The sequence below is a fragment of the Sarcophilus harrisii genome, chromosome 1 (assembly GCF_902635505.1).
Source record: "Sarcophilus harrisii chromosome 1, mSarHar1.11, whole genome shotgun sequence".
Taxonomy (NCBI): Eukaryota; Metazoa; Chordata; class Mammalia; order Dasyuromorphia; family Dasyuridae; genus Sarcophilus; species Sarcophilus harrisii.
The window spans coordinates 288,366,845-288,382,855 of record NC_045426.1 but is presented as its reverse complement, the minus strand read 5'-3'; the positions used below and the strand labels follow the sequence as shown (position 1 = coordinate 288,382,855).

At 32.8% G+C, this 16,011-nt stretch overlaps 1 protein-coding gene across 4 annotated transcripts in view; it reads right to left on the bottom strand.

The window, feature by feature from the left end:
- Positions 1 to 5,323: 5,323 nt before the first annotated feature.
- TJP2 (tight junction protein 2) overlaps positions 5,324 to 16,011 on the bottom strand; it is a 113,123-nt gene continuing 102,435 nt past the window's right edge. For all 4 annotated transcript variants that reach the window (XM_031943540.1, XM_031943528.1, XM_031943533.1 and 1 more), the window contains exons 18-23: positions 13,953 to 14,053; positions 11,739 to 11,951; positions 10,561 to 10,671; positions 8,517 to 8,843; positions 7,749 to 7,834; positions 5,324 to 6,381 (exon numbers count right to left, since the gene is read on the bottom strand). In XM_031943540.1, coding sequence (XP_031799400.1) covers positions 6,216 to 6,381; positions 7,749 to 7,834; positions 8,517 to 8,843; positions 10,561 to 10,671; positions 11,739 to 11,951; positions 13,953 to 14,053 — 1,004 coding nt within the window. In that variant the 3' untranslated portion in view covers positions 5,324 to 6,215. The remainder of the gene's footprint in view (positions 6,382 to 7,748; positions 7,835 to 8,516; positions 8,844 to 10,560; positions 10,672 to 11,738; positions 11,952 to 13,952; positions 14,054 to 16,011) is intronic.

Here is a 16,011-nt window from a genome sequence, read left to right as displayed (position 1 = left end):
AGGGAGAGAAGAGAGAGGAAGGGAAAGAAAAGGGAAGGAGAGGGAGGAGAAGAGGGAAGGGAGAGAGAGATCATGATTGTGTTTTAGTCTGCATTCTGAATCCCTAAGTCCCTCAGCATTCTATCAGGAGGTGGATAGCATGTTCCATAATGAATCTTTTGGAATTATGGTTGGTCATTTATATTGATCAGTTACTAAATCTTTCAGAGTTTGATTATCTTTACAATGTTGATGTTGCTGAATAATTTATTCTTCTGGTATACTTTATTTTGCATCAGTTCATACAAGTCCTTCTAGGTTTTTCTGATGCCCTTGGATAGTTTCTTGGATATTTTACTCTGAAAACGGCCTATGTATATCCTTTGACCATTCATCAGTTGGGGAATGGCACCTATTCTTGTTTTTATCAGAGAAGCTTGCTGCAGATCACTCCTCCTCCCCTGCCAGTTTCCTGCTTTTTTTCTTTTCTTCTAATTTTAGTTATATTGCTTTTGTGGTGCAAAAACTTTTTAATTTTATGTAATAAAAATTATCCATTTTATTTCCCAAGAAATCTTCCTCCCCTCCCCATCATGAACTTTTTATCTGTTTATAGATCTGACAAGACAATTTTTTCCTATGACCCACTAATTTGCTTGTCACTTTTTGTATCTAAATCATGTATCCATTTTGAGCTCATCTTGATATACAGTGTGAAATGGAACTCTATGCCTATTTACTGCCAGAATATGTCCTTGTTTTCCTAAGTTTTTGTCAAACAGTAAGTTCATGCCCTAATAGCTGGAATCTTTGAGGTTAATTTAATATTTTAAAAATATTTTTTAAAATATCTTTAAAAATGTGTGTACCTAATCTGTCCCATGTCAACTTCTGTGTTTCATGCCCAGTACCAAATTGTCCTGGTGCCTACCAGAGTTTTATAGTATATTTTGAGATCTGGTACAAGGGGTCCTTCCTGCCCACTTTTAAAAACTTGATTTCCTTGATATTCTTGACCTTTCTCCCTACAGATGAATTATTTTTTCCTAGCTCTATAAGAAATTATTTGGGAGTTTGATGGGTATGGCAATCAAGAAATTGTCATTTTTATTAAATTTGTTTGTGAAAAGAAATTTGAAATTGTCTCCATATAATTCTTATGTATCATCTTGGCAGGTAAGACTCTCAAATATTTTATACTTTGCAGTTATTTTAAGTGGAATTTCTCCATCTCTTCCCACTTAGTTTTGTTGATAGTATCTTCAATTTTACTGTAGTTAAATGTTTTGATTAGTTTTTTAGTTGACTTTGTAGGGTTCTCTGAGGGAAACATCATAAAACCTGCAAAAAAAAATGGGTTTTGTTTTCTTCTTTACCTAAACTTATTCCATTAACTTCTTTTCCTTATTACTAGACATATTATTATTATTAGACACACTAAGTAGTATATATCAAGTACAATTTTGAATGGTAATGGTGATGATGAATATTCTTATTTCACCCCTGATTTTACTGATAAGGCTTCTAGATTATTCCCACTACAAATAATGTCTACTCTTACCTTTACTTAACATTTTTTCAAGAAAATTTTCATTTATTTCTAAGTATTTTAGTGTTTTACTTAAAAAGAATGGGTATTGTATTTTGTCAAAAAGGCTTTTCAGCATCTCTGAAATAATAAATTAAGCATTTAATTTGTACTACTTTTGATGATTTTGCCATTGATATATACATCAATAATACTGATAGTATTCCTAAAAATAAACTAGTCCTGGCTTCCTAGAATAAATTCAGTTTAATTAAAGTGTATGACTTTTGTGATATATTACTGTATTCTCTCTGCTAGCATTTTATTTAAACTTTTGCATCAATATTTTATTAGGAAAATTAGTTTATAGTTCTTTCTCCCTTCCATTTTAATCTCCCTAGTTTAGGTATCAAACTATATTTATCAGAACCCATTCTTTATCAATTTTTTTCAGTTTATACAGTATTGGAACTGCATATTCTTTAAATATTTGGCCATGTTAATTTATGACTTGATCAATTTCTTTTTCTAAGACAGTTGAGAAATTTCTATTTAAAAAAATATTCATGTATTTAATTTATAGTCAGTTTCAATGGCATATAGTTTGGCAACATGGCTCTAATCTCTTTATTGTGAATTCACTTTATTCATTTTTAATATTGCATATTTTTCTTTTTTAAAAAGTTGAAGTGGTCAGTGGTTTTGTCTTTTAAAAACACTATTTGGTACATATAGTGCTTTATACTTACCTTTATTGACTCTCACAACTCTTTTGAAAGGTAGGATTTAGGTGTATTGGACTGGGCATGGTTGAATTTAGACTACTGCTGGACTCAGACCATTCTCTGGGTTCAGAGTGACTCATATTTGGTCTTGATCTCCTTCTTTTGTCCACTGTAGGCTGTGTTGGGCCATGGGCTAAAACTGTTTATGGACTCAGATCCACCCAGCTAAGTTCCTGCCACTTGTTCCATGATCAGCATTCAGATAGGATGGACTTGGACTGTCTCCCTAAGACCATAATTCTCAACCCTAAGTCTAATCAGGAACTAGATAGTGACTGATAAAAAATACCAGATAACAACCATTTCTTCATTTGTTGCTTGTTCAGGAATCCCTTCAATCTCTTACTAATCCACGGCCTTTTGCCCTTGGTGCTCTTTCTCGATCTGTTTTTCATTTCTAGGAAATAGAACACTATCAGTGAGCCCCCCACTCTGATGCTGGCAGATCTATTTGTCTTCTTAAGCTACATTGGACTGCAGAAATGATTCGTTTTTGCTTGGCAAACTTTGTTGTGATAATTGGTTGTATTTTCTTTTTGGCTTAAAAAGGTAGTAATTGGTCATTTTGTAAATGATTTGAGAATTTTGTTAAAAATACTTTGTTTAAAAATTTTTTGCTTTTACGCTGAATAGGATTTGTCACGTCATAAGAAAGGAAAATATTTTTATGTCATAAGAAAGGATGAAATGCATGTCCAAAAACTATTGTGATTAATGTGAGATCTTAGGATCCTGATGTTTCAGCAGGTCAATGAAAGCAACATCTGCGATCTGAAGGCTAGTGAATAATAATTTGTCTCTGAGAATAAACTAGGAAGGATACCTTGAAGGATAAGATGGATTTTTAATTAAGAATTTGAACTTTCTTGTGTCATCCTAGTGGGAAATTTTATGTCCATTTTGAACATGTTTTTTACTAGAGACAATTTTTTCATAAAATCTGTTCTATACAAGTAGATTATAATTAGAATAATAATTCAAGGAAAAAAAAACTCAACTGAGACTTATTGGAAATTGCTATTTAAGACCTTATGGGATCATTAATTGATGATGCTAGGTATATTCATCAAGCTGTTATTCATGATGCAAACCTATGAGGTTTTATTCTTTTACATGCTAAGAGCTTATCATGGGGAAAGGCTGGAAGAACAACTATTTGCATAAGCTGAGGTAGGCTTCTTCTGATCAGTTTGCCCAACATGATATTTCTGAAATGGAAACTCACATCTAGCTCACTCATGGTCATCTGTACGACTTGTCTGGAATTGACATCAAAATAAGCTACACTTTCCCTTATGTTCCTGTAATCATTTTGGATAACAGCTGAAAAATATTAAGTTTTTATAAGCTAATTTAAAGAGCACATCTAACTTTGTATATATATATATATATATATATATATATATATATATATATATATGATATACTAGCTACATATTGCTGGTTAAGTTAAAGATCTTAAATTTTCCAGTGCTCTGGGGATAATTAACTGTCTTGTTCACGTGAAGGAAAGGAATAAATACCTTGTAGGAGATGTAATATTTGTTAAGGAGTCTGTTGATTTGGAAAGAGCTAGAAGTTAAATAGTTTTATAGTATATAATATATGCACTGCTTTAAATTTTAAACTGGGATTACTTTGTTATTCAATGTAACAATATATTCATAGCAGAACCTTTTGTTAACTTTAGATAAATTTGATAACTTTAGATGAATTTGTTTTCTGCATTGGAATACATCTTTATATATATATATATATATATATATATATATATATATATATATATATAAAATCTGATATCTATTTGTTTAGACAGGTGCATAGGTGATGGATATTGGTGGTAAGTAAAATTGAATTCCCTGGTTTAATAAAAGATTCCATAAGGTTTGAACTAATTTTCACTATCTTACCTGCTGACAAGAGAAAACTTTTTCAAATCAATTTTGTAGAAAACTTCTACACGTGACCTGAGTTGGAAAAGAACAGACCAGACCCACAGGACTGCACCAGACAATCTAGAGGAAGGGAGATATCTATTTTTTTACTTTGCATCTTTTACCTGTAAGGTATACTGATCAAAGGGGCCTGCCCTCTTTTACTTTGTCAAAATTATTACAGGGGATTACCACCTTTGCTTTTCCATGTTGCCATCCATTTTCCCTTTCCTATTGTCTTCCCTCATAAGTCCCAAAAAATCCTTGATAAAGATCTAAAGGAGATGGCCAAATGACCATTCTTTTTAATACTCTGTTGGCTTTGTTAATAAAATGGTTGTCTCCCCTCTAACCCCCTCCCCCCCCCCAAAAAAATGACTCATCTTTCCTTCTGTTTTCTGATTGGAATCAGTCTATTCTGTTTTCTAAGTTGTTATGATGTTTTGTGTTGAGCAAATTAGGCTTCCTCTCACTCTACCACCTTGATTCCACCCCATAATTTCTAATTTGATCAAAATGGAAAGGAGGCTTAGTATATTCAAAAGAATGCCAGTCTTTGAAGCAAGATGCCTGGATTTGAATCACAACTCTACTACTTCCTTTTTAATCTTGAGGAAGCTATATCACATCTCTTTGGCACATAGGTGCACAGTGGATAAAGCACTAGGTCTGGATTCAGAAAGACTTGATTCAAATCCATCCTTACCTTAGAGTCCTTATTAGTAAAATGGAAATTTAAAATAGCCCCTTTTGTCATAGAACAAATAAGATAACATTTGTAAAGTGCTTACACAGTCCCTAGCACATAGTGGACAATAAATACTTGTTCCTTTCCTCTTTGCCCTAATCTATAAGATGGAGGTGGGGGTGGTGATCTGGCCAACATTATTTTTAAGATCTCTTCTAACTTTAAATGTTAATGCCCGCCTGAAATATGACATAATATACATCAATTTAGCAAGTAAAACAAGACATAACTTCTTCCTTTTTTTCTTTTCTATATGTGGTGTGTTTTGATACCATATTCAGTTACCACGTTTATATTTGGAATATATTTTAATTCTTAAGAAAAGCAACACCATACACTGAACCATTGCACTGTATTGCTTTTTATTCAATTAAAACACATACAGATTTCATTATCAACACATATGTGTATATATATATGTACATATACACACATTTATAAACATATTTAACAAAGCACAACAGAGAGTGCTTTTCAATATTTATTTGATTCTGTGGAATACAAAGTTAAAAACCATAATGCACTGAATTTCTACATCATATTTCTGGTCTTCAGACTTCTCAGCAATATGTATGTATATGTAAATTATATACATGCATAAGAACCAGAACTTGGGGAAAATATTACACAGTCAAAAAGCTTGGCAATGAGATGCCATGTAGGAAAAGCTCTAGCTACGAATAAGTACAAAATTAGTTAAAATACTTTTTAGTCCATTATGGCTTTGCATAATTATTGGAGGAAGAAAATTTAAGATATTTCTTGATAAAGGCACTTTGAGAGCAGTAATAAAATACTTCTTTGAACTTAATTTAATCCAAGTATTCTTATTCCGTTTTTTACATTTCTGCCTAGACTGGTACAATGTCCTAAAGGCAGCTGTAATGAAGAAAAATAGTTAACATTTTAATACAAATATGAAAACATGAAAAAAAAATACATACACCTCTTGAAATAGCTTTTGGTCCACATGAAACAAGAAACAGTACTGAGACTGTAGTGTTTCATTTAATATTGAACTAACGATAAAACCCAACCCCTTCACAAAAATGATGTGTTCTAGTTCCAGTGTGAGATTTGTCCCAAACTATAGACTTCCCCCCACCCCATTCCCCCAAAAATATAATGTTAAGCCCCATCGGATCTTCAAAGTCTGTTTTAACTGAAAAGCTGCCATCATATAATTTACTAGGAATGCTATTTTGATGTGGTGGTAGGGAACACCCAGAATGCAGTCAAATTTATAGTTCAGTATCTCGGTATCTGGCTGGTTGTCCATAATATCCACGCTTGGAATGTTCTGACAGCTGCTGGCGGTATTCTTCTTCTTCAATGTCACTGTTGTAACTTCCCCTAGAATCCTGGTATGGTCTGGAAGGTAGTTTCTGAGGTTCAGGAGGTCTAGAACTAACAAATTAAGTATTATCAGTTATACAACCCAAGCATTTGTCTCCCTTTAAAATCAAGGCTTATTAACCATTTGAGGGACTATTGTTGTTGCTAGTATCATGGACCCTTGAGCAATCTCAAGAAACCTGTGGATTATTTCTTAGAATAGTATTTATTGCATCTATTTATAATGAAAAGAGGTGCTAGGGCAGCTAGATGGCTCAGTGGATAGAGCACCAGCCCTGAAGTCAGGAGGACTTGAGTTCAAATTTGGCCTCAGACACTTAACACTTCCTAGCTGTGTGACCCTGGGGAAGTCATTTAAACCAAATTCCTCAAAAAAGGAAGGTGAAAAGAGGTGCTAAATTTCAGTTACAGATTAGTGACTAAAGGTGTCATTCCCCACCCTCCTTCTCCCCCCATCTAAATTCATGGAATCCTTGGTAGTTGGTAGACTTTAATTTAAAAATCTCTGCTTAAACAATGGTAGCAGTATAACAAAGAAGAGTTAAATCATAAAAGGAATGCCATTTTAAATTCATTTCTTGAAAGGGTAAGCAGAGGTAATTTTTTTTTCTGAATAAATTAGGGATTATTTCTAATCCCATCTAAGATCAATATGAGAAAATAGGTAAATTCACAGCCCTTTGGGGAAGATGGTATCTAAAGCACTGATTCATTCAAGTTTTGCTTTCATCTTGGTGAATTAAGGTTGTGACTTTATATTCTGTGACAAGTTTTTCTGCTATGGGGTGTGCAGATCTGATTCACAGAATGGATGAACTGCCAGCTTCAATTACCCATGTCAGTACTCTCATTAATTGAGACTGATAATTCAAATGAATATGCTACACATTTTCTCCTCTATTAGTAAAGAAGTACTTCATAAACACTAGTCTACTAAGTTTTATAACTCCCTTAAGAAGTAAACATTTTAGCAAACGAGTTCTAATTTTACAGGTGACAGAATAGAGATCTCAAAAGGCTTACACAGAAATCACAGAAGAAAATTCTATAAAACTGTGCTCTGATTTAGGAATTTCTTTGTTCTTGTGCTATTCATTCCATTGCCATTCAAATATGACTTCTCTCAAAATAGCTCACTTAACATTTCAGTTGTTCCACTGGGAAATAAATAAATATGTGAATTTTCAGTATATTTACAGAAATATTTGACATGTCCCTTGTCCTCTAATATTTTTATTTTAGTTAGTCAGGAATCAATTGGCTAACTTGGATTTCTCTGGTATTAAGAGAAGAGTAGAAAGAAGAGACTAACATGGCTTCAGGAAATGACAAACATAAAATTTGTAAACCTTGGCTCCTAACAACACTATAGTCAGTCATTTAAGACTTAACAATTAAGAACAGACCTTCTGCCTTACCTTGTGACCTGGGATGAGCTGGGGTCTGGTTTTGGTGCTTTCATGGGGACAGCATAGATATCAGGATGCTTCTGAGCAATTTCAAGCTGTGACAAAAGATGAAGGAATTAGAAAATTGACCAATGGAGCCCATGCTTTCTTTCCTTCCTGCTTCCATTACCCAGAGTGAGCATACTAGTGGAGTGTTTGAAATTGATATTTGATGAGAAAGAGTTCTATTATTAATTTATAGGAAAGGAACAAAAATGGATGAGGTTATCCCATACTTGTCTCTGGATATAAACCACCCCACATTTTTCACCTCCCTTGGGTTCAGTTTCCATGTTAAAATGTGGGTGTTAGGCTAATGAAATTCTGTGGTTTCTTGTAGTTCTACATCCATGTTCCTATGATGAGTGGCTTATATCCAGTGACAAGTGAAATGTCACGTGAATGAAATGTCAAATGCGAAAGATATCCACAAGTATTCATGCTTATCTGTGACTGACTCATAATGACAGGCATATCCACTAAGCAAAAGAAGTCCTCAAGACTTTTTATTTAGCAATAAGAAAATATTATTTTCAGTTTCAAAACTTTTTGAAACAGTTCAAACTTCAAACACTCAATAATGTAAATTTAACTTTAGAGAAAAAAAATGTTTTACCTTATCTCTAACACTAAAATGAAACCAATATGCCAATATACACAATTTATTCAAGTGATCATAGAATTCCACACAATCAATAAAATAATCCAAGCCAGTTTTATTTTTCAAATATATCTTACCCTTGCATTCTGTGCTTCTTGAAGTTCTTGCATTCTCTGTATCCTTGCCTTATGATCCATCTTCTCAAATATTTTAACTTTGCCCAGAACTGACTTTGGAGTATTGTCTGTTTCTTCCCCATTTCCTTCATCCTCCTCCTTTTCTTGGGATGGGAAAATAGATGGCTTCAATATAGAACGTCCAAAGGCAGGTTTTAGAGGAACAGGTGGAGCATATGTTTTAGTGGCTGCCCCGGGAATTTCATTATTGGTAGTAACAGAGTTGTTGGTCTTGTATTCATGGGACTTAAATATGTCAAAGGATTCATCTTTGTTTTGGAGTTTGGCCTACAGATAGCAAAAATAGATATAGCTTGAGTTTTTATCATAGGAGTATAGATAGAACATAGAACTACAAGGAACCACAGAATTTCATTAGCCTAACACCTACATTTTAAATATGGAAATTGAACTCAAGGGAGATGTAAGTGATTTGGCCAATGCCATAAAAATATTAAGAGCGAAGAGATAAAATTTAAATCCAGGTCATAGGATCATAGGATCAATAACTAACCTGGAAGGGACCCTAGAAGACCAAGTAATCCAACATTTTTATTTTACAGAGAAGGAAACAGAGGCTTAGAGACATTATGTGATTTGCCAAAGGTACATATCTAATAAATAGAAAATTGAGGATTTGAATTTAGCATCAGTGATCATTCCAACAGAACATGCTGCCCTCCAGATGATCTGTATCTAAAATGAGTGGGTTATATAGCATATTCTTGGTATCTGTTTCTGCAGACACTCTGATCTTGGTATTCCAAAATAGGAGGGTAAATGGATTCTTGTCAGTTTATCCCTTTCTTTCCTAGAAGGATAATCTCATGAACATTTCAAAGAAAACCAAATTAGACTAGATGTCCAAGTCTAGATGCAAACTGTAAGACTAATCCTAAAACTGATAGTAGGATATTGGGGCATCAGACTTCTTGTTTGAGTCCATTTGATTTCAGAATATCTGATAGGTTTTAATTAACAGCATGTTGTTCTTGATCAAGGCAAAAATTTCCTCACTTCTTCCCTCTATTCTAAAAATACCAAAGTATTAAATTAAAGGGAAAATTTTTATCAGAATAAAAATAAGTTGTTTATGAAATAGTTTCAATTTGTGGTTAGAGAGATGTCAGATGATATAAGTCTGTATTGCCTTGTATTTATTCTGTGCTCCTCTATACTTCATAAGTTAGTTTAGGTACAGACTCTTACAGTCACAAAAAATTTTCTGAGAATAGCCAAATCCTAAAATGTGGACAGAGAGCTGTCATTTGATAGAAAGAAAAATATAGATATTTAGATATCTTTAATTCCAAGGTTCCAATATTTCTAACAATTGTGTGAAAGATTAAAAACCCTAATATTTAAAGGCCCAACATTTCCTTTCTTTAGAGTGCTATTCTTATATTTTTTATTTCCTAATGTTGAGCTTCCAGTAGGCTAAAATAAAAATAAAACCTAATATTTACATAGGGTTTTAAAGCTTACATGTTATATAAAAATACATATACAGAAAGTGATTTAATATGTTATAGCTATAATAAAGGCTAAAAGTGGTCCAGTAAATAAGAGTGCTAGCCCTAGGGACATGAATTCAAATCTGACCTCAGACATTTACTACCTGCAACTTTGGGAAAATTACTTAATCCTATTTGCTTAGTTTACTCACCTGCAAAATGAACCATGGAAGGAAATAAGGCAAACTAGTATTTATGTCAAGAAAACCCTACAAAGGTCACAAAGAGTTGGACATGACTGAAAAAACAGTATTTAACAAAATAATCTCATTTGAGACTTGCAATAATATTCTAATTTCTATAAGGTATTATTAATACTATTTTTTCAGCTAAAGTTGAATTACCAATTCAAAGTCTAGAGCTTAATCCAATATGTTAAATTCACTTTTAATCTTAGGAAAAAAAGAATTAAGTTTTTATTCTTATTACAGAATATGTGCCAGAGATAAGAGTGCCATATTGGAAAAAAAAAAAGTTTCCCATCAACATACCTTTGGTGGCTCAGGCTTGAATGCTGGAGGTGGGCTATTATCCCTAAGTTGGTCTCTACTAGCAGCCCTTCTTATCTGACCTCTTGGCTCTGGGCTAGGTTTCCTTATGCTCTACAAGAGATAAAGATTTACACAACAAGAACATCAATGCAGAGGCTTAAGTGACAGCTTTTCTTCCTTCCTGGGATGTTGTCTATTTTGTCTTAAGCTTAAGTACAGGCTTGAATCTAGTAGGCTTAATTTTTTTTGAATCAAAAATTTAAGTAAAAATTTGATTATTTTAACTTTTTTATTTGTTCTAACCCAGTGAATTCATTAGTGGAGCAAAATCTTTCTACTTTCTAATTTATATAGTCTTAGAAAAAATTGTTTGTGGCACCAAGAAGTTAAATGACTGGCCTACAGCTACCAGATACGTCTTGACTGCGACAGGATTTTGAACCTGGGCATTAATCTTCCTGAATTCAGGGCTAACACTTCTATCTATCTTGTGTTCCACAGAATGTCTATTACTGTTACAACCTAATGTAAGTTAGGTTTCTGAAGTTTATCTAATAAATAGTATAATAAAACTCATATAAAACTAAAGATTTTTTTTCTCCAAAACTCCTCTTTGTAGTTTTATGTAGTTGTTTTTAGGAAGGATGGCCTTTTTCACTCAATTTTATTTTCCCTTTTCATTTAATAAATAGCAAATTCACATGTTTCAATCATTAAAATCAACAGTAGAACAAAAGTAGCAGTAGTCACACATCCATCCAAACATAACATTTGCATAGGTCAATGTATGTGCAAAGACTATGCATAGTATATATTATGTACGTGCATGTATTGTGTGTATATATACATACATTAATCATAATTTAAAAATCAAAATAGGGGAAGCTGATTGGAGAGATAGAACCAAATAACAAACATGAAATTTATGCTAAAGGAGTATTAAAAAGGAACATTAAACTATTGAGATCCATAACACTGCAAATGGCTACCTAGATTACCAATGGATGTCTTTTACTATTTAGTTTACTAATAAATGATTACTAAAACTCTTATTGTTGAAGTAAATAAACAAAGTGAGGAAAGAAGAAAGATGAATAAGAGAAAATCATCACTTCACTTACTTTACAGGATTTTTCTTCCTGCCCACTTACCAAATTGCTGGTGGGTTTATCTCTTACCTCTTCATGTTGCACTGGTTCAGATGAACGGGTAATTGAAGAAACTTGAGGCTCCTCTGTTGGTTCATCAAGTTCATTATCAGTATATGCCCCTCCCTCTCCATCTGTATCTTCAAAGTCGCTGATCAAGCGGCTGTCACAGCTCAGATAGTCAGCACCCATAGCAGTTAAGTAGGACATTCGGTCATCCATGTCATCATCCATCCCTTCCAACTTAGGATGTAGAAAAGGAAAAGATTTTGTGGAGTTAGTAAAGTTTGTCAATAATATTGAAAGTTAATGCTGAAAATTCATTTAAAGGTGATAAAGTAGACCTCGTCTTTTAAAATTGACTTTTTCTTGATGGGGTAAGACATCATAGCTACCTTTTAAATTTTAATATTGCATTTTAATGATTCTCCTTTTGGATTTTAATATTGACTACAATCTTCAGTTCTAAGGCATAAAGTAAATTCCTTCAGCTGATCTGCACATCCAATCTGCACAGATTTACCTATCAAAATGTAGTCAACTCATTCTTTGTAGCCTAGCTCAAATTTTTCTTTTTACTCCATTTTAGTACCAAGTTTGTGTAACATTTGTATGAAACTTATTTATTACATATTGCCTTGTATTGTAGCTATTATTCTGTAAGCTTTATATCCCTCTTACTAAATTTAAGTTTCTCAAAGGCTGAAATCGCATTATGCACAACTTTGCATCTCACATACAAGCTAACTAGTGGATGCAAACTAAATGCTAACTAATGGATGACTTATTTACATTTGTTGTCTGAATAATGACATCCAGAAAATTAATATCGTTATAGAGCTTTAATGTCAATCACAAGACCTAAAAATAACAAAGACTTTCAACTATATTAAATTAACAACAATGTATCTCAAGTACAAGATAATTTTACCAGAGAAATCCAGGACTAGAAGTCATACAATCTCACCCTCCAATTAACAATGGGAGTTGAGGGAGAAACTTCCAGTGAATGGGGAAAGCCATAAGAGCAACTCCCTTTTTAAAAAATTATCTTATTTTTTCCCAATTACATATAAAGATAATTTTTAACATTCACTTTCAAAAAATTTTGACTTCCAATTTTTGTCCCTCCCCTCCTAGTTTATTTGATATCAGTTATATATGTGATATCAAAGAAAATACATGTCTATATTAGTCATGTTGTAACAAAGAACAAAAGGGAAAAAAATTACAAAAAAAAGTGAAAAATAGTATGTTTCAATCTGCACATAGACAACAATCTCATGGTTCTGTTCACTTCGCAACAGTTCATGTAAGTCTTGCCAAGTTTTTCTGAAGTATGTTGTCTACCCCTCCTTTCTTTTTAAAACTCCCACTGAAATTCAAGTCTCCAGTCGTTTTCCTCCTTTCACCATTATCCCTTCAGCCTTCCGGCTTTTTTGGGGGACAGCTCTTTCAGTAGTTTTCCTTTAGTTTGTCTGCTACCTTCTCTATCTCCCCCCCTTCTTATGAAAATTGACTTGGGTCTACATATATATATATTTTTGGTTAGAGTTATTGATGGACTCTTTTAAAAGAAAATTATTACTTGGCTGTTGGTTATTTACATATAAACAAAATATTTCTGTTTGTGTGCATGTTTGATTGTTTTTGGTTTTTCTTAGGGGGAAAGGAGGTCTTGCTGATTCCCAGAAAAAAATTTGGTAAGGTCTAGGCAAGATGAAATTTTACTTTCTCGTAAGGACTACATTTTTCTTTTGAAATAACCTCTCTCACCAGTAGCTATACTAGTTTAAAATACTTTTATCAAAGGAGATTTTTTAACTAGCCTCACTTATATATTCCAAAGAAGGCTATTTTTAAACTTCTTTTTAAATAATTAATTTCATTGCTTTTTAAACTTCTAGTCATATCATATTTTTAAAATTATTTTCATCAGCGGTTTTTTCATTTCCAAGTTCTCCCTGTCTCACAAAAACTATACTCTGCCTTGGATATAAGGGAATTTTAACACAACTTTGTAGCTTAAAAATAAAAAAGAAGTGTGTATAGATTTCTATACATTTTAGGTGTCTCTTTTCCAAAGTACTCTACATTTCCTACTTGTTGAAAAAGGATTTGTTAAATTCAGAACTGTGCTAACCAGATGTTTAATTCAATTTTTTGGAAATAACATTACTACTTTGTTTAAGATTCTGAAAATGAAAAAATTGGGCAGAGTTATAGGACATCTTATTTACATACCTTTCCTTCTGATACCCAAACTGCTTCTCCTTGCTGCTGTTGAATTAAATCTTTTAAGCTGCCAAACCAGCTGTCATTAGCTGAATTGAGACTGACTGTACCTATTGAAAATAAAACATTTTTGTACAAAACCATATTTCCCAACAAAAGATAGTTTACTTAAAATGTTGTTATTCCAGCAGTTCTGTCATACATAATAACAAAAACTAGCATTTAACATATGCAAAAATTTTATATATGTTATCTCATTTGATCCTTATAACAGTTTTTTGATAGGGGCTATTATTACCCTCCTTTCTTAGAAAACAAGAGTGTAGAAAATGATTGTGATTTCCCCTGATTTAAACCACAAGTAATTGTTTAAAGCAAGAATTTGGGCTATGTCCAGTGCTTTATCCTGAGTCACCTAGGTGTGGCTACATAAAAAAATGTTAGTGATTGTACTAATATCAGACACAGAATAAAATGAAAACTTAGTGATTTAGCTGTTAAAATAAGCATCATAGATTTAAAAGAAACTCTGGATCATCAAATTCAGTCCTCTCAATTTGCATATGCTGTAACTTTGACCTAAGTGATAAAATTTGTGAAACTGGGATTCAAACCCAGGTTCTCTTATTTAAAATCCTTTTTTATTTTTTGGTCAGGAAATTTTATTTGAGGATTTCCTATTGACATTTCTATTTCAGAAAAGTTTTTTTGAAAACATCATTAACAACAAATGAAATTATGTATTTTCAAAATCACAAAATATTAGGTAAGTTATAGATAAATATCTTAAAAAAGGATTATATCATAATGTTTACTTGTCTGTATAAAACAATGACATGTTTTATTAATATCCCTATCCAATTTAACAGAATATAGGGGAACTCCCTTCAGAAAAACCTCAACAAGTTTCTAACTTCTAGCCTTCACAGCTTTGTCTGAAGCCCAAAGACATTAAGTAATTTGCCCATGCTGAATAAGTGTTAGAGCTAAATTGTGACCTCAGGACTTTCTGATGCCAACTCTATCATTATCCACTGTCCATGCTGCCTCTTCGACTTAACCTTTATATAGCACTTTAAGATTTTTGTAAGATTTTATAATCATTATTCTATCATTTCATAATGGAGCAAGTATTGTATTATGAGGTTCGAATTTTGGATTCTGCTGCTGAGATTTCTTAGGTGTGTGAACCAAGGGTACATCACAACCTCTCTGAGCCTTGGTTTCTTCAATTATAGCACCCAAGATATTAACAGAATATCCTTCACAAAAGTGTTGTGAGGACCAAAATGAGAAAAGGAAAAGAAGTCAGATTTAATGTACCAAGCATGACCTTAAAATACTTGTCAATTCCTTTGCCTGTGCCTGGATTACCCATAGCTAGGCTGCTTTAACAACTTTAAGCCAAAGGATTTATGGGCTATTGCCACCCACTCTAAGTTGGTGGGTACTCAGAGAACATAAACAAATAATCCTGATTAAAGTATAATCTTCAAAATGTAATTTAGAAGAGGGGCAGCTAAGTGGTCAAGTGAATAGACCTGGAGTCAGGAGGACTGAGTTCAAATGCAACCTCACATATTTGATGTTTATTAGCTGTGTGACTGGGCAAGTCCCTTAACCCAACTGCCTTGTGAAGATCCTCTAGTTAAAAAAAAAAAAATTCAAAAATGCTTTCTAAATTAAAAAAATGTTTTGATCATCTGTTGGGTTTTAGAATATCCATGACCCTACTCCCCTCAAGCAAATTTGTCCTATACTAAATTTGTACTATACTAACAGTATTAGATTTATCATACTTCTAAATTTATGCAAATACTTTTAGTATTTATGAAAATTTTAAAATTTAAAAGGATAATATCTACTAAAAGCTATTTTTCAAAATGTGACAACAAATAAACATTCACAGGACAGAAAAAAGCAAACAGGAAAAAAATGAAAGATATGGGTTTAGGAATATGGCAATCTTATTTATTTCTGAATGGTGATAACCCAAAATGTTAATTTTTAACCACTCTTAGAAAAGTGGCATCTCTAGGGCTAATAAGGATAAATCAGTCACACAAAT